At 44.8% G+C, this 23,266-nt stretch overlaps 1 protein-coding gene across 1 annotated transcript; it reads right to left on the minus strand.

The window, feature by feature from the left end:
* Positions 1–18,270: 18,270 nt before the first annotated feature.
* Positions 18,271–18,741, minus strand: LOC125025293 (extensin-like). The gene has a single exon (XM_047613267.1). The coding sequence runs from the start codon at positions 18,739–18,741 to the stop codon at positions 18,271–18,273; it is 471 nt and encodes a 156-aa protein (XP_047469223.1).
* Between the last annotated feature and the right edge of the window lie 4,525 nt (positions 18,742–23,266).

Genomic DNA, 23,266 nt, shown 5'->3' on the forward strand with positions numbered 1-23,266 from the left:
CATAGTGTAACAAAAATAAAACCCTAATGGACGTTAAGGAGTTTCACATAAATATTCCAATGTCATTTACTTAAAACAGTCCCCCGCATCCACTTTGCTTTGGTTGTTTTAAATCCCTTACGCTAATTCACTAGTAGAAACAACAAAATAGTCCTTTATCTAACCCCCTATATATAATGAATCCCGTTGAATTCAGGGCTATACTGCGCATTAGTACACAATTATTCCCTAATCTATGCGTCATTCTCTCCAAAAGCTTCCGCTTTCCTAGATGGGTGTTGTGTTCATCCTCGAACCAGGCGCACTTTCTTTCTTGCATAGTTCGCGATGCTTTATACCCAATCTCTACTATCTGATGCCTCGTTTCCTACAATCGTGTTATCCTGGAATGTTTTCCTAAAGCGGAATATTTTCTTGAAAGACGTTAGTGATTTGTGCAGAATATCTACTTTGTCCAGGACGACGAAAAGGTTTCTCTCACACGCTTACAGACTCCCCACCGCAAGCCTATCCAGAAATAAAGAAGGCCTACTAATATTTATACCTAACAACAGCAATAATGATTACATATGTGGGAAATACTCAACGATTAGTGAATTAAAATACGCGAAGACTAAACCTTTATTAGTGATTAGAAAATACAAGATGGTTCCCAGGTCACTTATCTTGAGCGCTCCAATAATTGTTTCTTGCTTGTCAACAGTTATTGTTTAAATTATCTATAAAGATTCAGATAGGAAAATATTTAACTTTTAATTAAGAAATATTATTATTTTACTATTAGTAAATTCATTACATTGAATTAAGAAAATTATTACATTTAATTAACAACCAGGGCACCATTCCCTATTTCTGATACCTGTTTTTAATTTCCTGATTTTTACTTTAAGTAGGTGTGATCATCGCTCCTAACTTTAAATTTGTCATTTCTCGTTGTATATGTAGAGATACACCTGTATTATCAGCAAAAATTAAATTCTCATATAGAACCTTTTACCTCTTTCCAGCCTTTAATTTCATTAACCAATTCTCTCATTCATCGTCATGTTTATTCAATAATAATATAAATAATTTTTCTTTAAAAACAATATTACATTACTTTCCATGATTTTCCTTCTAGTAGGTTATGGATAAGTCTCCTTGGTATAAGCTTGAGCAGATTGTGTGTATAAGAGTACCATGGACTGATTTCACTTATCGGTCATCGTAGCGAATGTCTATTGTCGTGTATTTGACAAGTTTCTGGACGGGCGGGACTATCTTAGTTAGTTGGGGAGTGATATTTTGCCGCCCTACATTTTCTTTTTCCGACCACGAACGCCAGGTTGCAACTCTGTGCCACGATCAACCTGCAAAATATAAGTAAAGTAATGCTCATTGTTTTGATTATTGTTCCTTTTGGAAACTGTTGCAGTTACAGTTTTATCACACCTTGATACAAAAAAGCCAGTCAGTCATAAAAGCCAATACCACGTTTTCAAATGACCAGTTTGTAACCTAAATCTTCCTCCTGCATGCAGATATAAAAGTAAAAAAAAGAATAATAAAAATAAACATTGAGTTTAGTTTTCAACTACTCGGTTTTTATAGAACTCACAATAAATATTGTTTTAGCTTAAATGCATCCCCTGAGAAATCTCCGCCATTGCTCTAGATTTGCCAGTATTGACTTCAATGATCTTCTGTGTCTTCACATCAGCTCTAATATGATTCGTGCAATGCTTTGTTAGCTCCACTATTCGTCACTTCACACCTAATGAACTTAATCCCTATACCTTATTCTGCTATCATGAGGCATTCCATAGGAAGATGAAGCATTGGGGAATAATACCATAGGTATTGTGAAACTGTGGCATATGTTATTTCTTCACCGGTTCTTGGTGTCGTTCCGCATTTTCAACGTTTTCCTCTTGTACCTTCTTTCGCACCAGTGGAAAAACTACTACCACTTTATTAATATTTCCTAATCTTTCGCCCATGCATGTTTGCGGGTGTTGTTCTGTTTTCTTCCCATTGAATTTTTTTATATGTACCAAGTATACTAAGTTACTTTTTATTGTATAAATTATAAATAATTCATTGGTACTACTTCAAGGAATATTTTTAATCTATTTTTCTGTACATTTTATACCTGCGCACATCTTTCTACAAATCATAACATGGGCGGTTCTAGTACTCCATCCTGTATCTGTCATTCTTTGATAATGGTGGTAAAGCTCTTAGTTTTCAAGTGTAAGCGCCTACGCGCTGTACCATTTTTTTTTGTATAATGTAGTGGGCGCGATCATAGTTATTGACTATGTCGCATCTAATTTACCCTGAGGGGATTAATAGGCATTAGTGTCCGCATTCTTTTGTGAACTCCAGGTGTGCCCACATTAAGAAAGTTTCCAGAGCTCATCGTCAAAATAGATTGCCAAAATTAGATTTGTTAAAGTATAAAGCTGTAGTCAGATTCAGCAAAATGTATTGCAGGGTTTCTTTATGTAAAGGTACATGTCCTTCAAATAGCATATCTTGTATAGAAAAACTAATTCATGTGGTTTTAGCATTTTTTGTTCTGCATCCATTGGTTTTTTGGCTGTTTTTACCCGTGCTATAATGTTGCATTATGTGTGAACCTTCATACGTTTCCCCTTCCACATAACAGTAATGCCCTGCAAGTTTTCTAAAGATTACTGGTCTGTATTTGTTACCTGGGACCCTCATTCATAAGAATAGTGTTTTGTCCATTCTGACAGTAAACCTTATTATTTTTGTTAGTATTATTTCTCCACTCTGGCATATGCTATGACACAGTGTTTTAGAAACCAATTTATGTGGGTAGTAAAAACTATTCGTATGTCAAACTAGTGTGTACAATGAGTTTATAAACAAGCTGTATTTGTGATTTGTGGATACCTCTTACTCCCTGACGGAAAAACATCCTAGGACGTCTTCAACGTATTATTCTTCATTGGCACAAAAACAGAGGTGCGCACAACAGATCTAATGAAATAAGGGCAGATACAGTGTGTGCTGATGGGAGCTGCAAGAGTACAGGTGTCTGGATATATTGAAAGTACCGATATGTCGAGTTATAACATGGCGATCAACATGACTCTTTGTATGTGTCTTATTGCGTCCCCATTCTCAATTGTATTTATTCACTGTTTATTTGTTTTCTTTCGGTAGATAAATACATAATTCCTGCTGGCGTAACTGTCACTTAATGTGATCCATTATCTGAGTGTCCTCCAGAATTACTACCACCTGTAGTGCAAATTTATTTGCTTCTTCCTGTTATTATACTTCGAGTCCCTATTTTTCTCAAGATAATTTCACATCTTTTCTCATTTTGTATTATCTTGATACGTATCGTGCATTGATCTATATCTAGTTTTTAATTATATTCTTGTTGACGTATCCTTTGGTAATTATATCTACACTTTTCTGTTTCTTCACTTATCTCTCTAACAAATAATACCTTTGTCGCGCATCATCGACGCATTTGTGTTCTTACCCGAGCGAATAGTATATCTCAGTTACAATTATGGATCAGGGCCCACGCACAACCACCCGCACTCAAGCAAGACATCATTCACCGACGAGTTTTCCGCTCTTAGTGACTATATAATTAATCAGGGCCAGTCAGAAGTCCAGTTTCTCTTCTCCTCATAGCCTCTTACAAGTGGCCCGCAAAGAGATTCTGCCAGAAAAAGAACAAAAGAAAAATGATTGAGAAAATCCTCCCAACAGCCATCAAACTGTCTTGATCCAAGTGATCATGATTTCAGTTGACTGTTGTCGCCAAGAAATAGTCTTCTGTGCGTCGCTTTCACTCTTTATGTAAACCTGCAAAGTGCTATGTGGTTACCGGCACGCATGGGTCTAGGGGGCGCGTATAGGCCCTCTGGCTCTTGGCTGTCATCTTCCATCATACCACAAACTGGGTCTCTTGGTCTAGGCATATACTTATTACTTACAAAGGGGGTCCAGGGGGCACACCTAGTGAAGGACAACCTGAGCCCCTGTGTTCCTTTAGGGATATTATATAGATCGTAGTTTCTGTATAACTAATATGCCAATCGATTCTTATAAAGCAAAAAAAATCAGAATATACTATTCAATAGACATAAATTTCCATCATGGTTAATGTTTATAGGGTTTGAGTTTTTAATGGCTATTGTTAGATCGGCATAGTTTCGATTAACAACAACTGTCCCACGGGATCTGGGATTGAGTGAGATATTCTCCCTTTCTTTGAGATTTTTCTTTAACAACACGCGAGCGGTTTCGGGGTTTGTTCACTGTCGGATAGTCTGGTCTTTGTTCTACAATATTTATTTCTATTGTTCCCGAACCCTCAGGTACTAGTCCGTTGTGGTGTGTTTTTGCTATTGTTGGACCTTTGAAGTTCACGTCGATTTTAGACTTGTATACGTAGTTTTCCGCTAGTAGCAGATTGTAATACGATTTTAGATAGGGGCTAGTTTTACCATTGTCCTGTTATTCTTTGTTTTTCTTATTTCTGACCTGATGTTTGAAAAACAGTTAATTATTTTTTTCCGGATTTACTTCAGATGGACCCTCATTCTGCTATCGGAATTCATTAATTAAATCACAATGCAAGATTGTCGGCTGACGGAAATGCGATCTGGAGATTCAGAGTATCATTCCAGTTCTCTCTCATCATAAACGAGACATACTCTTTTTATGACACTGAAATATATTGTCAGGGATTGACCCGATTTGTTACGTTTTGTCCTTAGTTCGGGAAGAAGTTAATCCTGATATAAGTAAATTTCCTTTTTCTCTTTCCACTTTTTTTTTCGTCAAAACTCATGTAATCTAAGACAATGTCGCCCCACACTGCACCACCCCCCCTCCCCTCTTTTCTTATTAGCATTTTCGGTTTGGCCGACATTTTCTATGTAAAATGCAATCAAGGCACAATACGCAATCTGGCTGTATGAGGTGGTTTGGTCTTCGTTTTCCAGATGTGAGCTCTGATATTGCTAGTGGGTATACTTTCCACATTTTATCAGAGGTAAATTATGAAACCGGAGCAAGACTATAAGCTAGGTATATTTATTGCTCGTGATTTGTATGATTTCTATATTTATTACTATTTCTTATGTTCTCTGCATGCTCGCTTCGTCCAGAGTAATAGCTATTCTATATCTAAACAACCTTTTGCTTTTAGATGGGGCTACTCCTCCCCTTCCTCATCCCGTCTTTGCCTCGCCTCCTCATACTCCTTCTCCACTGTTCTCCCCCCTGCCCACCCACCCCCCCCCAACTGTCGGTTTTTTACTTCTTCCCCTGTTATCTGATATTTAGTCTTCTTTGCCTATGTTTCACCTCTCATATAAATCGGAATGTCGCGAAATCACAATACTTGTCTATTACATTGCTTACAATATTATCAGCTCTTTAAATTGTTTCTGTAAATCCATTTCTTTTTATTTACAAGAAAAATATTTTATCTCCCATTGAGGAACGATTTCTCCATCTTCTCGCGAAGTGACTCAAGCACCCGAGGGTGCGTGCAGATGAATCGGCTGGCTTCAGCTTCTCTCCTCCCTTTCCGGCTGTCTACTGCGCGATACAATTTTACTGTAAAATGACCGTATTCCGAAGACGAGGGTTAACTCTGTTTCTCCCTTACTCTTGCTATTTACCTTTTTCCTGACGTGTCCACTTTACTTATGAATTCGTCGAGAATTTTACGTGCTCCACATTGAACATACCCCAAATCGTCGCTTTTTTGGTCAACCATGGCATCTTTATTGATCAATATTCGTGGTGCAATCGGAGACAGGGGAACATTGTATACCCTAGTGATATTCTTTGAGATTCCTGCTTTGCGGTGCTTACAGACTTATTAAGCACTCTATCTATATAATCGAAAGTAGTGTGAAGCTATGTCGTGTGAACCCTCTCGGCGAAACTTAGGCCGAAATGGGCCGCAGCCGACCACCAGTGCTCACTTAAAGTCCCAAACAGGGGTTGGAAAAAAATCCGTGGGGGAAGCAGTCGGCAAAAAGCTCACGCTAAAGTTATGGCGGCGCGAGGACGTGGTACTATAAGCTTCCTCCCCTACTCCCTTTCTCTCACCACCTCAGGCACAGTACCTCCCATCACGCACTCCTGGTCCGGCCAGCGGTCGCGGAGGGTGGAATAAACCGGGGGGGAGCGTAAGGAAACACCTCTAAAACAATCGAAAATACCTTAACCCGACTGATGTACACCACACTCGCCTTCCCGGCCAACCCAGCTACTATACTGATCACCAGTGATAATAACGGGAGTTCGTGCGAGTGGTTTTCCCAACAACTTTACTCACGAGAATAAGCTACCGTAGCGCTCACCTCTCTGCTCTATAGCATCTGTTCTGCGTCTGGAATTCTGTGACCATTCGTTGGTTGTCCCTCTTCGGGCGCGCGGCGGGTGAGGCAGGCCCGGCAGCGCCAGCCGTTTCGCCGACGAGTCTCGATCCCCGCCATCTTATTGGTGTCTTCCTCGGTGTCCATGCTTCGAACTATCCCTCGTCATATTAATTTCTGCCAGGTTATGTTATTATGATGTACTGTGTCGTTTTTCTGTCCTTTTTACGTCTTTTTGGTTCCAGAAGTCTATATGTTTCTTTGTTATTGTGTGTTATCGCATATCGGCTGTTAGTTTTGATGTTGGTAATAACCCTGCTTTTACTTGTAAATCGGGGGGTAACGAACGATTCCATATTTTTCAGAGTGAGAATGCGTTTTATTGACGGGATAAACAACCTACTACCTTCTCGATCTTTTAGTTTCTATTGTATAATCGGATTATGTTGGGGGGACTAATCTTCTGACCGGCTTATTCCTGGGGTCTATTATCAGGGTTTACATTGACTTCGGTTGCGAAGTGGGGGGTGCTGTGCATTTCGTGTGATTTTATGGTATGATGGGGGTTGTTTGTTTATACATTTCGGAAGTCTGCAGTGTGAAGAGTAAGACAATTTTTACTCTATAGTCTTGCTCCTTTTCATTCCTATCTATCTTCCTCTCCTCTTCTCGCTCATCTGCTCTTCCTATTTCTCATTCTCCTATCTCCTATCGCTCTCCATCTTATTCCTCTCTCTCTTAATCTCCTCAACTTCTCTCGCTCTCTCTCTCACACTCTCGACACTCTTCGACTCTGTCTTCTAATCTCTTTTCTCTCCGCTGCTCTCATCTCTCTATGCTCTTATTCTCTTCTATCTCTTTTTCTACTCTCTTATCTCGTGCTCTATTTGTGATTCTTTCCTATCTGGTCCTCCTCTCCATCTCTTCTCTTTCTCTCTCTCATCGCTTCCTCACTTTCTCAAGGCTCTCTATCTTCCCTCTGACATCTTTTCCCTATCTCTTCCTCTCTTCTCTCCCCTCGCGGCTTCCCTCTTTCTTCTTCCCTCGATGCCTTCACTCCTATTCCTATCTTATCCCCCATGCCCGCTTAGCGCGTCGCAGCGAGCCTACGTCTCAGATATGCCATGCTGCCGCCGCATTCTTCCTTTCTCTCTACACTCTTCCATCTCTCTCCTCTCCTCATCTCTTCTCTCTCTTTCTTATACCTGCTCTATCTCGACTTCCATCCCTTTTTTTCCTCTATGCACCAGACCTCTTCCCCACTCTCTCTTTCTCTCTCTCTCTCTTCTTTCTCTCTACATTCTGCCTCACTCTCTCTCTTCTCTCACTCTCTCTGACTCTTCCTCTCTCTCCCGTCCTTCCTTCTCCTCTCTCTCTCTCCCCTCTCTCTCTCTCTCCTCTTTCTGCTCCTTCTTCTCATCTCTCTATACTCCTCCCACCCTCACTCTCTCCCTCTCCCTCTCTCCCTCTCCCTTTTCTACCCTACAGTACTTTATCTCTCCCTTCTGACCTTTTTATCTACCCTCTTCACCTCTCTCTCTCCCTCTCCCTCTCCTATCCTCTCCCTCATCCCTCCATCCCTTCTCCCTTTTCTCTCTCTACTCTCTCTCGCTCTCTGTCTCTCTCCTCTCTCTCTCTGTCTCTCTCTCTCTCTCTCTTCTCTCTCTCCTTCTCTCCTGCCATTCTCTCACTCTCTCCCTCAAGATCTCCCTTTTCACATCGCCCTCTCATCCCCTTCTCTCTACCTACTCCTCTCCCTCTCTAGTTCCTCTCTCCCTCTTTTCTCTCTTCACTCTCGTGTCTGTCTCCCCCTCTCTTCTCTTCTATTATGATGTATATTTATATATTTACTATATATGTGTCGTGTTGTGTGTGTGTGTGTGTGTGGTGTGTGTGTGTCTGATGTGTGTATATGGGTGTGTGTCTGTGTGGTGTGTGTGTGTGTGTGTTGTGGTGTGTGTGTGTATGTATGTATGATATGTATGTTTGTATGTATGTAGGTATGTATGTATACTACACACACACCACACACCACACACACAGATAGACACAACACAATTATACTCACTTACATCAGAAATCGACACACACACTACACAGGAGAGAGATGAGAATGAGAGAGTCGAGAACACAGAGAGATAGAGAGAACAGAGAGAGAGAGACGGCAGAACAGAGAGAGATGTGAAACAGTGAGAAGAACAAAGATGGAGAGAGTAACAAGAGAGTAAGACGAGAGAACAGAGAGAAGTGAGCAGAGCAGTAGCGCGAGCACACAGAGAGGAGAGCGGAGGGAGGGAGTGGAGGGCGAGATTGACGTGAGAGAGAGAGAATCCGGATGACCCTGACGGGAGGAGACTGAAGGAGATGATGATGTAGACTCGATTCGAATAAGAGACGAAGAGATGCGACGAGAGAGAGAGAAACTAGATGCTTCGACATATATGAAGAGCGTACACAGAGGAGGAGAGGAGAGAGAAGACGAGAGAAGGAGAGAAACAGTCAGAGAGTCTGACGGAGAGGGAATAGTCACTTAGAGAATACTCTTTATTAATCGTAGTAGAAAGAGAAAAAGATATAGATAGCCTACAAGGAGACGGTGAAACACAGGATCGTAAGAATGTACTGACTTTAGGAACGACCAAAGAGAGAGATCAGATCAAGAGAGCTTAAGATGAAACTACTGTTATGACTTGAGAAAGAACGGAAATAGGTAATTTTAAAGAAAGGCTAGATAAATATGACTCCCCTCGAAAATGGAGATGGATTCAGGATCATGTCTGGTGTAGAAAGAACGCCTGAAGGTTAGGGTAGGAACACCAGAGAATGAGAAGATGAGTTAAGAGAGATGGGAGAGAGAGGAACACAGAGAGAAGCGAGAGATTTATGTAGACAGATGAGAGAGAGGAGGATCGAGAGATGAGGAAACGCGAGCCCGTAGATGAAGAGTTGAGAGAGAATAGATAGATGAGCATAGATGGAAGACCTGAGTGAGAAGATCGAGAGAACACCGACGAGACAGAGAGTGAGAGAGAGGCGATAGAGAGATGACGAGAGATGAGTGAGAGGAGAGAGGAGAGAGAACACAGAGAAGAGTGAGAGGAAACAGCATTGATGAGAGAGAGTGATGAGATGAGAAGATGAGAGTATGAAGAGAAGGGATGAGAGAGAGACTTGGAGAGATGGACGAGGAAGACAAAGAACGACGTAAGCGTTGAGAAAAACAGAGAGAGAGAGAGAGAGAATCACACAGAGAGAGAGAGTGACGCTAGAGTGTGAGAGGGGGAGAGAGATGGAGATAGAGAGAAGAGAAGATGAGAGAGATTGAGATGAGATGATGACAAATGAGAGAGAGACGATACAGAGTGAGAGAGAGAGAGGATGAGGGAGGAGAGAGAGGTCGAGCAGTGAGGATGACGACTGAGAGAGAGGCGAGACGAGAGAGAACGACGAGAGTGACGAGAGAGGATGAGAGACGAGAGAATGAGGAGAGAACACAGTTGGTGAGAGAGAGATACACAGATGAGATGAGAGAGAGGAAGAGAAGAGAAGAGAGGAGAGAAGTGAGAGGAGAGAACACAGAGGAGAGAGACGACGAGAGAGAACACAGAGAGCTGATGAGAGTGGAGAACGAGATGATGTGAGACGAGAGTGAACGAGAGAGTGCAGAAGAGAGACGAGAACACACTGAGAGAGAGAGATACGCAGAGACGGAGAGAGAGAGACGAGTGAGGAAGAGATTTTTTTATCGGAGGTTATGATGAGAAGAGAGAGATTCGAGACGAGCAGAGAGTAGAGAGAAGGAACACACAAGAGACTGACTGAGAGAGACGAGTAGAACATGAGAGAGAGATGAGAGACGCAAGAGGTGGGGGGAGAGAGTGAGATGATCGAGAATGAGACGAGAGATGAGATTGAATTCGTCGAAGTCTGATGAGAGACAGAGGAATTGGACTGAGAGAGAGAGAGAGTGGAGATGAGCACACAGAGTAAAGGAGGAGGGTTGACTGTGAGACCAAGGGGAGGAGGAGGGAGAGAGAGGATGACGAGAGAGAAAAGAGAGATTCGAGAGATGACGAGAACCGAGCAGGCCGAGAAGGACCATACTCCCACTGTATGTAGAGATGGATTGATGAGAAGAGAGAGAGAGATTAACTCAGAGAGGAGAGCATGAGATGAGAGAGGAGGGGGGGGGGGGGGATATGAGAGAACACAGAGGAGAGAAGAGAGAGCGAGAGAAACACACTACAAGAGAGAGAGACGAGAGAGGGGACTGATGATGAGAGAAGGTAGTTGATTCGTGAGATAATCGGGAGATGCTGCTGAGAGCTGAAGCGAGCATGAGGTGTGGAACAGTAGACGAAGAATATGAGACGAGAGAGAGGATCACAGAGAGAGAACACAGAATCGAGAGGATGAGAGGATCGCCAGAGAGGGAGAGAGAGAGAAGAGAATGTGGATGATTGTGAGAGAGGAGACTGAGAGAGAGAGAGAGAGAGATGAGAGAGAGAACACAGAGAGATGAGAGAGAGAGAGCGAGACGCGAGAAACAAGTGAAGAGATTGAGAGAACCGCAGAGAGTCGGGCGGGAGCGAGAGAGAGACGTAGAGCGAGTAGGAGAGACTGAAGAGATAGATCCGAGAGATGAGAGAAGAGAGACGAGAGGAGACTCGTGAGCTTATAGAACGGGAGAACAGAGAGAGAGAGCGATTCGTACGTGGGTCCCAGAGATGAGTCGACGTTGCCGACTAGAGATAGATGACGTGAGATGCAGATTAGAGAGATAGTGAGATGAGATGGACTTAAGAGAGAGACGAGTGAGATGAGGAGAGCGAAGGAGATGAAGAAGTGACTCGGAGAGTAATGATCCGATGGAGAGTGATGGGGGGGGGTGATGAGTGTGAGCTACGACGAGATGAGTAGAGAGAGAGTACATCAGATAGAGTGTGTGAGAGGGATGAGGAGAACATCTGAAGGAGAGAAGAGAGAGTAACACACAGAGGAGAGAGATGAGAGCACGATATGTGAGTAGACTGAGAGAGACCGAGAGAGACGTACCGAGTGTTTATCTGAGAAGACTGGAGAGGGATGAGAAGGAGAGGAGTGAGGTGATGGAGAGAGAGATGCAGAGAGAGAGGAGTGAAACACTCTCTTCTCTCTCCTATTCTACCTCTCTCTCTCCTCTCCTCACTCTCCTCTCCCCCCCCTCTCTCTCCTCACTTCTCCCTCTACCTCTCCCTTATCTCCCACTACCTCTCTTTATTCTCCCTCTCTCCCTTTATCTCCTGTGTGCTCTCTCTTATCTCTTCTTATTCCTCCCTCTCCCTCTACCCTACTTCCCTTCTCCCTACTTCCTCCCTCTCGCCTCTCCTTTTCTTCTCGTACTCTTCTTCTCTCTCTCTCTCTCTCTCATCGCTCTCTCTCTTCTACTCTCTTCTTTTTTCTTCTCTCTCTCTTACCTTCTCTCCTGCTCTCTCACTCTCTTCCCCTCAATCTCCCTATTTCTCTCCATCTTCCCCTTTCTCTCCTTCTTCTCTCCCTCTCTTTTCTCTCTCCCTTTCTCTCTCTCTCTGTCTCTCCCCTCTCTCTCTTATATTTTATGTATACAATTTTATTATATATATATATTATGTGAGTGTTGTTGTGTGTGTGTGTGTGTGTGTGTGTGTGTCTGTCGTCGTGCTTATATGGGTAGTGTGTCTGTTAGTGTAGTTGTGTAGTGTGTGTGTGTGTTGTGTAGATGTGTGAGTGTGTGTGTATGTATGCTATGTAAGTATGTAGGTATGTATGTATGTATGTCTATACATTGACACGACACACACACACACACACTCACAGACACCACACACACATATACACACAGACAGACACACAATCACAACACAGAGGAGAGGAAGAGAGAGAGCAGGAGAATCACTGAGAGAGAGGAGAACCCTAGAGATGTGAGAGAGAGAACAAAGAGAGAGAGAGAAAACAGAGGAAAAGAACATATAGAGAGAGAGAACGCAGAGAGTGGAGAGCACAGTGAGAGAATAGACGAGCCAGAGAGAGTCGAGAACACAGAGAATGGACGGAGCGGGATTGGGTACGGCGAGGGAGGGAGGGGAGATGATAAGAGAGAGATGAGAGAGATAGAGATGATAGAGAGATGAGAGAGATGACCGAAGATCGAGACGAGAGAGATACGAGCGACGGTTGAGGAGATGAAGAGAGGTATATCCGAATAGAGAAAGATGAGAGAGAGAAGAAGATGAGAGACGAGAGAGACGAGACACAGAGACGAGGAGAGATGAAGACGAACACAGAGGAGTGAGAAGACGATGTAGAGCATTCACAAGAGAGATGAGAGGAGACACGAGAGCATGCAGTAATCGAGAGAGAAGAGAGAGATGAAGAAGTGAGAGAGTTTGATCGTTGAGACGAGAAGAGTATTGAGAGATGATGATAGACTCTGTGGAATGAGAGAGAAGTGAGAGCGGAGATGAGACGATGATCTGTGAACACAGATTGAGGGATGAGATGAGGAGAGAAATGAGACGGAAGAGAGATGAGTAGGGAGACTGAGGAGATGAGAACCACAGAGAGAGGAGAGAGAACGCTCAGAGAGAGATGAAGAGAGACGATTGTGAGAGAGAGGGCAGAGATGACGTATGATTTGAGAGAGCCAGAGATGTACAGATTCCGATTCTGGAGGAGACTTATTGAGATTGTGATCGGATGACGGGATTGATGAGAGACGAGAGAAAGGAGAGAACACTCACACGACCGCCCCACCCCCCCCCCGGGTCCTCAGCCAATCTCCCGTGGGGGAACAAAGAGCTATTCACCTCGTGAGGCCTAAGAGAATCTACAAGAGAGAGATGAGAGAGAGATCACAGTAGAGAGTGAGAGAACGAAGAAGAGAGGGGCGTTTGAGAATGTGACGATGATAGAGTGAGTGAGAGGAATTGGAGAGCCGGGAGGATGAGAGAGCTTGAGAGAGAGATGAGAACAAGTGAGAGAGAGAGAGAAGACGAGGAGGAGAACGAGGATGAGGAGAAAGACGTCCAGAGCACTGGAAGACAATTTGAGCAAGAGAAAGAGCAGAGTCAAGTGACAGAGGTGAGACGAGCTTCTGAGAGAGATCAGACGAAGAGTGAGATCCGAGAGAGAGATGAGTAACACAGAGAGAGCGATGAGACACACAGAGAGATGTAGAGAGAGATGTCTGACGAGAGATTGGATGCTCGCCCCGACGAGATGACTCCGTGAAACGATGATTCGAGACAGAGAGAAAACAGAGAGAGAGAGGAGAGAGTCACCCAGAGAACACAGAGAGAGAGAGCGAGAGATGAGACCGAGTGAGATGACCGAGTTGAACCCTCGAGGAACCCGCGTTCCACGAAGAGAGAGAGAGAGGAGTGAACACACCAGCAGAGATAGAGAACGCCGAGAAGAGAGGAGAAGATCCGAGTGTTTGACGCGTTTGGAAGATCCCGGAGAGAGACGACATTCCCTTGGTGAGAGAGAGATGTAGAGAGAGAGAGAGAGTGACACACAGACGAGAGAGATAGGAGAGAGAGAGAACTCCCACAGAGAGAGATCGAGCAGAACGCAGTGAGAGAGGGCGTGAGAGAGACGAGAGAGAGATGAGAGACGTACGAGAAACGAGACCGGGGATTGGTACGAGGAGAGAGAGTTATTTTGGGAGAGCGGATGCAGTATGAGAGAGAGAGGACGGGAGAGAGAGAATCGATGATAAAGATTTCGGAAAGATGAGACGACAGATGCACGAGAGTTTTGTGAAAGAACTCGAAGATAATGATGTACTGAGAGAGATGATTGTGTTGACTGAGAGAGAGAGAGTATATGAAGACGCTGAGAGGAGAACCCGAGAAACAACAGGACGAGAGTCGTGAGACGAGAAAGGAGGATCAACACAGAGAGAGAGAGAGAGAGAACAGACACACCAGAGAGAGAGAGTAGAGGATGAGAGATCGGAGTGACTGAGCATCGACGTTGAATGAAGAGAAGATTGAGCGGGATAGAGAGACTATCTGGATGAGGAGAAGATTTACCTTGGGAGAGAGTCTGGATGGAACTTGTGAGCACCGAGAACACAGTGAGGGGAGAAGACACAGATGTGATGAGATCGAGTACGCAAGAGAGAGAGAGATTGGTGATAGATGAGATAGGAATGAGAATGCAGAGACTTGAAGTTGAATGGATTGAAGAGTGATTAGATGTAGGAGAAAGAATTCTGATGGGAGATCTCGATTTGATCGAGAAACATCAGAGAAGAGAGAGATGAATGATGAGAGAGAGAGAAACCAGAGAGTAGTGAGAGCTGAATCGCAGGAGAGAGGGGCGACGAGAGGAGAAGAGAGAGAGTGCCGTTGTGGTAGACGAGAGAGATGAGAGGTAGAGGACCGAGATATGTAGAGTAGAGTGATGACGGAGTGGAGAGATAGAGAATCAGGTCTGAGAGAGGATCGAAGAGAGCAAAGGACGTGGGGAATGGAGATGAGAGAAGAGACTGAGAGAGAGATAAAGAAGAGAGACTGAGATGAGAGGGAGAGAGAGGATGAGATGAGAATGATGATGATGTAGAAGCGATCTTGTCCCCGATTGAAGACAGAGAGAGAGAGAGAGAGAGCATGACGAATCAGAGGAGAGAGAGAGAACAACCAGAGTTAGGAGAGAGAGAGATGAGAGAACACAAGAGAGTGATGAGATGAGAACACACAGAGAGAGATTGAGTAGAGACGCATGAGAGATGAGACGGAGACGACGAGAAGAGCAAGGAGATGAGTTTGAAGAAACCAGATGAGACGAGAAGAGAGACCTGAACTCGTACAACGAGTAGAGGAGCGACAGAGAGAACACACATGAGAGAGAGAGAGAGATTGGACGTGAAGCTGCGGCAGAGAGATACAACAGAAGAGAGAGAGAAGAGAGAGAGTCGAGATTGAGACGACGAGGAGAAGAGAGAGTTAGAGAGAGACGGAGAGAGATGAGATTTGTTTCTGAGAGACTGTAAGACCAGTACTACGATCCGAGAGAGAGAGATAAGAGAACTAGCAGACATAGAGATGGTGTGATAGAAGAATACTGAAATGAGAGTGAGTCTGACGAGAGAGAGACGAGGGAGAGGAGCGAGAATAGAGAGAGAGAGTGAACAACAGAGAGAGAGGAGAGAGAGAACACCACAGAGAGAGACGACAGAACGCAGAGAGAGGGGGAGAGAGAGAGAGAGGAGAGAGAACGAGTCCGAGAGAGAAAGAACAGAGAGACGACGATGAGAGAGATAGGGATTGAGAGAGTTGGAAGAGAGGAGAGAAGAGACTTGTCTGATGATTTGATTAGAGAGAGAGAGAGAACGAGAGACGGCTGATAGACGTATTCGCTATTGAGAGAGATGAGAGAGAACACAGACAGAGAGAGAGAACACAGAGTAGATGAGAAAAGAACAAAGTAAAAAAACAGAGAGAGAGGAGACGATAGATGTAGAGAGTGAAGATTGGAAGAGGAGAGAATGAGAAGAAAAGACAGAGAGAGAGAATAACAGACAGATGAGAGAGAAACTAACAGGACAGAGAGAAGAGAACACTAGAGAGAGAGAGAAAATCAAAAACAAGAGAGAGAGAGAAGAGACTCCTTGAACAAGTTGACGACGAGAGAGATGAGATGAGATTTGATTTCGAAAGATTCTTGAATGATTCGAAGAGAGAAGAGAGAGAGTACATCAGCGAGGAGAGAAGAGAGAGAGAAACTGAGAGTGATAGAGAGAGGAGGTGTGAAGATCGATAGGTATGAGAGTGGTTGTTGAACGAGAGCAGGTGAAGTTTGACCGGAAGACGTTGAGACTGATGAGAGACGACGAGTTCCGGAGACGGAGGAGGAGAGTGAGAGGGAGAGAAGAAGAACACATCACAGAGAGAGAAACAAAAACCAGATGAGAGTAAGAGAGAGAGAAGAGATTGAGATGGAGACCCGGGAGAGACGATCACGATGAGTATTCCTGAGTAGAAGAGAGATAGCGAGATCGTTGGAGAGAGTGTTGATCGGAGAATGATATCAGAGATAGAGAACGACTGGAGATTTATCTCCACTCGTGAGAGCGAGGAGAGAAGCGACGTGAGAGAAAAACAGAGAGAGAGAGAAATACAGAGAAGTGTGATCGAGAGAGGGTTGAGGAGGAAACACAACAGATGAGAGAGAACATAGAGAGAGAGAGAGCGAACACACAGATGACGAGAGAGAGAGAGAGATCTGAACTGAGATGAGATTGGTGACGAGAGAATGAGACTGAGTGAGAGAGAGAGCGGGGAGAAGGAGAGAGAGAGAAACAGAGGGACTGAGAGAGAGAGAGAGATGAAGACCCCAGAGAGAATTGATGACGAGAGACGACACGAGGTAGGAGATAGAGACTGAGACGAGAGAGGAGGAAGAGGAACAGAGAGACGAGAGACTATGAACGAGAGAGAGAGATAACATAGAGAGAACCGATGAGACGAGACGATCTTTGAGAACACGCATGCAGTGTCGAGAGACGAGAGAGGAGAGACCCCCTCTCCTCCCCCACAACTTGAGAGAGAGAATCACACAGAGAGAGAGAGTCGAACACACACAGAGAGAGTAGACGAGTACGAGAGTGAGAGATCGGAGAAATATGAGGATGGCTACGATAGATGAGTCGAGCAGAAGCTGGAGGAGAGAGAGAGACGCGCGAGGATGAGTCGATAGAGAGAGAGAGGGAGAGTGACTTCCATAGGGAGAGAGAGAGGAGACGACGATGAACTATTAGAGAGTACGTCCTGAGAGAGAGAGAGAGAGACGTTGGGAGGAAATCTGAGGAACGAGAGAGAGAGGAGAGAGAGAGAGAAAGAGGATGAGAGAGAGAAACGTGAATGAGAGAGAGGACAAAGAATCAGTAGTAGGAGAAGAAGGAAAACTTGAGAGAGAGAGAAAACAGAGAGTGATCGAGGAAATAACAAGTGATAGTAGATGATGGGGGGTAAACAGAGAGAGAGAGTTGAAACAGAGAGAAGAGAGCCGAGAAAACTAGGTGAGGGAAGTGAAAACACGAGGAGAGGAGAGAAAAACAGAGTAGAGTGAGTAAAACAGAGAGGTAGACGAGTTGAAAGAAAACTGTGATTGAGAAAGGAGGAATACTCTGCAGAAGAGACGACCCCCAGAAGACAGATAGAGAGAGAGAAGAGCCGGACAGATTATCGTCGTAGAGAGAATGAGTAAGACCGATGTGAGAGAGACGAGAGCTGAGACAGAAAAGTGCGAGAGAGAGAATGAGAAACCTAAGATGAGAGTGATGAAAACAGAGGGGGGGGGGGTGGGGGGGAGAGTGACGAGAAACATCAGAAGAGAGAGATGGAACAGAACAGAGAGAGAGAGAAAACAGAGAGAGAGGAGAAAACTGAGAGTAGAGGTAGAATAAGAGACTAGGAGTAGTGTGAAATAACAGTGATGTGAGAGAGAAAACAGAGAGAGAGTAGAAAAACAGAGAGAGAGAGAAACAGATGGAGAGAGAGAAACAGGACGGAGAGATGAGTGATAAACAGAGAGAGAGGAGAGATGAGAGGAGGAAAGTCAGGAAGTGTGGAGGATGAGAGAGAGTGTGGTACACAGAGAGAGAGAAGAAGAGAGAGACACAGAGAAGGTGAGATATAGAGTGAGAACACAGAGAGAGGAGAGAGAGAACACAGAGTGAAGGAGATGAGAGAGAGCGAGAGTGATGTTGCAGTGTTCCTGTTCGAAGGTTGATTGTGAGTGGTGGATGTGAGTTGAGTGCTTGTGAGTATTGGGTGATGTGTGTGAGCTGATTAGTGTGTGTGTGTTGTTGTGAGTGAGTAAGATACGGGGTGATATCTTCGTTAGTGTGTGAGTGTGTGAGTGTGTGGGGTGAGTTTTAGTGGTGGGCTTCAGTTTGACGCTTATTTGCGGCGCGGGTAGGTGCCGGGGAGGGCCAGCTGTTTGGGTGTGGTGGAGTTATGCGGTTGTGCGGTGTGGGGTGGGCCGGTGGTAGTGTAAGGGTGAAGAGAAAAGTGGGTTGCGGAATTATTCGTGTACCGGGGGGGGGTGGATTTGAGTGCGTGTGAGGCGGGATTGGGGTCTGTGGGGTCGAGGGAGCGGTGAAGTTCCGCTTCGTTGAGTTAGCTCTGATTGGTTGATGGGGAGCGTAGGTTGGGGGTGGTTGTGAGTTGGGTGCTGGGGGTTTGCGCCGAATAAAACGAGTAATGTTGGTCTTGAGAGGGATGAGGGGGGAGTAAGTGAAGTGACGACTAGAGGCAGGATTGTAGGGGTTTGGGGCTGGCAGTAGGGGGTACAAACTTTTGGGTGTGTCGGGGCGGGGTTGTTGTATAGCGAAGGGCGCCGGCATTTAGGATTTGGGGGCGGGCGGGGGGAGTTGGATGTGGTGGGGTGGGGGCGCGGGGGGAGTGATTGACATGGATAGTCGATCGGACTGGTGGTGTAGGCGAAAGTGGAGTGATCAGAGGGGGTGGACGGGGTGACAGGTGGGGAGGGGGGTCGGGGTAGAGAGATGGTTAGGAGAGGGGGCCGGGAGTAAGTGTGGGGAGCTCGGGCGCAGGGGGGCAGGGTTGGGGGGTGGCATGGGGTGTGTGGGGGGGGGTGTTGTTGGAGGGGCGGGGGGGGGGGGGGGTGGTGTGAGAGTAAGCTGGGGAGATTATCTGGGACGTATAGGTGATGGTCGGGGTGGGGATCGGGAGTGATCACGTTTTGAGGATTGAGGAAAGGTGTGGGGGTTTGGTGGGGGTAGATTGACATGACTAACGTGTGGGGTGACCGGGGGGTGGGGGTGGTAGTCGGGGGGGTGGGCGCAGGGGTAATGATAGTGAAGGTTGTGTTAGCGAGGCGTTACGGAAGGGGGTTGTGTGGGGTGGGGGGGGAGGTGGGGTGTTAGGTCGAGATTAGTTTGGTTGTTTAATTGGAGGGGGAGTTGGTTGGGGAAAGGGGGCTCCGGAGAGGTGGGTGAGGCAGGGGGCGGTGGTGGGTGGTGCAAGGGGGGGTTGGGTTGGGTGAGCGGGAGGGGTGCAGGGGGGGTGGGCTGTCTGGCCAGGTGAGGGGGAGTGGAGGGGGGGGGAGGGGAGGCGAAGTGGGATATTAGGTTAGAGAGGTAATCGGGATTGGGTTGTGGGGGGGGGGGCGGGGTGTGGTTGGGGGGGGGGGTCGTTGGTAGGACCGTCAGACTGGTTTGGGGTGATTGGGGAGGAAGGGGTATTGAGAGGGGTTGCGTTGTGGTGGCGCTCAAGGGTGGCGTGGGTGCGGTTTTGAGAGGTGTGGGACCTAGCTCCGGCGGCGGGGGCGGGGGAGATGTGGGGGGGGGGGATGAAGGGGCAGTTTTGGAAGGTGTGGGTTGCGTTGTTTAGGGTGTGGGGCAGTGCGTGGTGGGGGTTTGAGGCGGTAGCGGGGGGGGAGATGGGGGGGGGGCTGGGGCCCGGGGTTATGTCGTAGGGGTGGTGTGGGAAGGGAGGGGTCGGGGGGGGCGTCAGTGGGGTCAGGGGCAATTGGGATGTTGGGGGGGTAGGGGGGATGTAGAGTATGTGTGCGTGATCGTAGAGTAGGGTGGCGGTCGGGGGAGGTGGGGGTAGCGGAGTAGACTGCGGAGTGGGGTAGGGGTACACGTTGGGGGGGTCTGTGTCGGGGCTGGGCGGGGGGAGGGGAGGGGTGGGGGCTGACGCGGTCCATTTTTTGTTGTTGATAGCGTCTTTTGTTTCTTATTAGCATATTTGTTCATAATTACGTTTGTTGTTCGTTTTCATACGTTTTTCCTTTTTTAGTTATGTTTTGTTTTTTCTCTATTGTACTCATTTTATATTTTTGGTATTGTTTACATTAATTAGTAGTTCCAATTAGCTATACTACCTAGTGTGTTAATTTATATATCCTATATTTTTTTTTTCTTTCCGTTTTATTGTATATTCTTCTCTTGGGAATTTTTATGTTATTTTGTTTAGTTTTTTTTTAGTTTTATTTTAATATTTGTGATTATTTTGTTGTGTAATTTATACTGTTTTTATATTTTTCTTGTTGTTTCTTCGGTTATGTTCCAGTCCTTTCATTTTTTTTTTCATTTGTTTTTTGTTTTCTGATTTTCGTGTTTTTTTTCTTTTTTATTAATTTATTTATTTTTGTTTCATTTTCTTTTATTCCTGATTGTATCTTTTTTTTTCTTCTAAATTCTTTTTTCTTGTCTGTTCGCTCTTATTTATTTTACTGTAATTTCAGTTTTTACTTTTTCTTTTTTTCTTATGGTTTTATCACCCTATTATGTCTTTCTAAACTTTGTTTTATTTTTTGATTAATTTTTCTTTTAACTTCTGTTAGTTTAATTCTCTTTTCATTACATACTTTTTGTGTTATGCATTCTATTTATTAACTTCGTTTATTCCCTCATTTTTTTTTTTTCTTTTTTCTAATTTTTATCTACTTCTTTTTCTCTTTTCTTTCATTTTTTTTTTTTCCTATGATACTTTTTTTTCTATGTGTTGTCTCAGACAGTTTGTTCCGGTCTTGTCCTACCTTTTTTTATCCGTTTCCCTTCAGTATCTATTGTTTTCACTTTTTTTTTTTTTGTTGCCAAGCATTTATTTAAGCTTGTTTTTTGTTCTTCTTATTATTTTTTAATATCAGCTTTATGTCCATAAGTATAATATGCTTTGTCATTGGAATTTCCGACTTACCTTCTCCTTAGAATCTATGTTTTATACTTTTGCAGGGTCAGTTCCAGACAGCCTCTACTGCAGTCTTGTGAAAAAAATGTATAAACAGCTTAATAAACACCATAAGGGAAATCTACGAATATGCCTCACAACCAGCAATCTTGCATTTCGTAATCGCATTACTCACTGACCATGAGCAAAAACGGAGTTTGGGAACAAATCTTAATCTTTAATCTTAACACACTTCCCTTCGGGTAAGGTGTGCGCTCCAAGAGGTTTCCCGGCATGTTGAACGTAGGTGGTACAGAAGCTCCAAACCTAGTGATCGGTTTTCATGCCGACGCTCGGTGCTTCTCTACCGAAAATGGGTACCCTTGCCAAAGAAGAGCTTTCTGTGACTGCCCTCTCCTTCGGATTCTTCCTAGGTCATTCGTGTTCATTTTTAGTTTACCCGAGAGCGTTTTCCTATAATAACGTGTATGACAAGTGTGTCTTAATAGTACACATTTCACGATGTTCCCCTCGAGGAGAAGAGTGCCTTTCGAATGACCTTTCCTCATGGACAGAAACCTAAATTGAATCTCTGCGCCGGCATTCCGCAACGAGAGCAGAATTCCTCATTGATCAGCCGCCGCGCGAGGAGGTCGAAGAGAGGCAGGCATAAATATCGACCGGGGTTGACGTCGCTCGCCCACACTGCGACACCGCCGGCGGAAGACAGTCTGTGACCGCAGCAGGGAGGGCGATGCAGCTGTAGGCTCTATCGATTAGAGACCTGTGTGCGGAGCAGTTGTTTGGGGAAATTTCGCTTCCCTCCGCTCCTCCTGAGATGCGCCGGCGGTCGAAGCTCGGCTGGGGCAACTTCCAGAATTTCTGAGGCTGGCAGGGCTGCAATTGCAGAGGCGGCATAGTTGGTGGGGTCTATTTTGTGCCTCCTTACCATCTCCTCTGTTCGTATTTATTATTCCCTTTGGATATATTTTCCGGAACAAGTTTTCGCATTTGTTCACGTCTATACAAAACTATCGATATAATATAAAATGTTGATCGATATTGTTTACAACAAATAACTGTATATCAAAAAATGTAAACACTTTATTGTTGACCTCCAACGCAAGGCAAATTAAGAGTAAAAGAATTTCCAGTTAAGTCACATCCCAAAAATGATTAATGGAGGAGAAAAAAATGTATGCTAATGTTTTTGTCTGCTGTCGTCTCGCCTGTACCAAGTTTTACAAAACAATGTTGTAATATTGTTATACAGACCTTGGGGTTCTTCTTCTAATGATCGAGATTCCCGTGCCATAACCCAGAGAAATACACAGACTAGAAACGTAAACATAATTACTCTTTGGCAATCTTATATGTAAATTAATTTTATTTATTAATGATTGGCTATCCGTTGCTGATAACTAAATTTCATCAAAAAGCGTGGAACGGGGAGAGAGACGTGGAGAGATGGAGAAGAGGATAGAACTCCGGTCTTGAGACCTTGAATAGGACAGTCATCGGGGGAGGAGAGGGCGGGGAGAGGGGGGGGTAGATGTGAGGTGCACACGCGCATACACACATACACTCACGCACTCACTCACACACATCACGATAAAGATTCAACTTTCCCGTCAAACATCGATACTGAGGAAATAGTCCGATACAAGACGACGGGCAGATATTAAAAAGTCCACCTAAGCTCCACCGAAGAGGAAGTGGAGTCGTGGCTTATAGCAGTACAGAGGGCATGCTTTTAGAGGCGTAGAGCAAGGGCAAAACCGGATGTAGGGAGTTATTCTTAGGAAAAGGACGCGGAGTGTGTAGTCAGACTGAGGTGAAAGCAAGCTCGAGAGGGGGCGGGGGATGGAGAGGGTAACGCCCCGACGCGAAAGATTAATGCGTGGGAAATCGATCCCTTGCATCCAGGAGCCGAGGGGCAGCGGGGAGGAAAAATAAACACGAGAGGAAAGATCGAAGAATAAGACTGATATGGGCAAGAAAGGTAGAAACTCATTCGAAATATACCGATAATCAGCCTGCTTCTCTGTTTATTTATCTTTCTCTATCTCCCTATTTCTGTCTCTGTCTCTCTCTCTCTCTGTCACATACAGACACACACACACACACACATATATATATATACATTTATATATACATATATATACATATATATATATATTTATATATACATATATATACATATATATATTCATATATATATACATATTTATG

The sequence above is a fragment of the Penaeus chinensis genome, chromosome 4 (genome assembly GCF_019202785.1).
Source record: "Penaeus chinensis breed Huanghai No. 1 chromosome 4, ASM1920278v2, whole genome shotgun sequence".
NCBI lineage: Eukaryota > Metazoa > Arthropoda > Malacostraca > Decapoda > Penaeidae > Penaeus > Penaeus chinensis.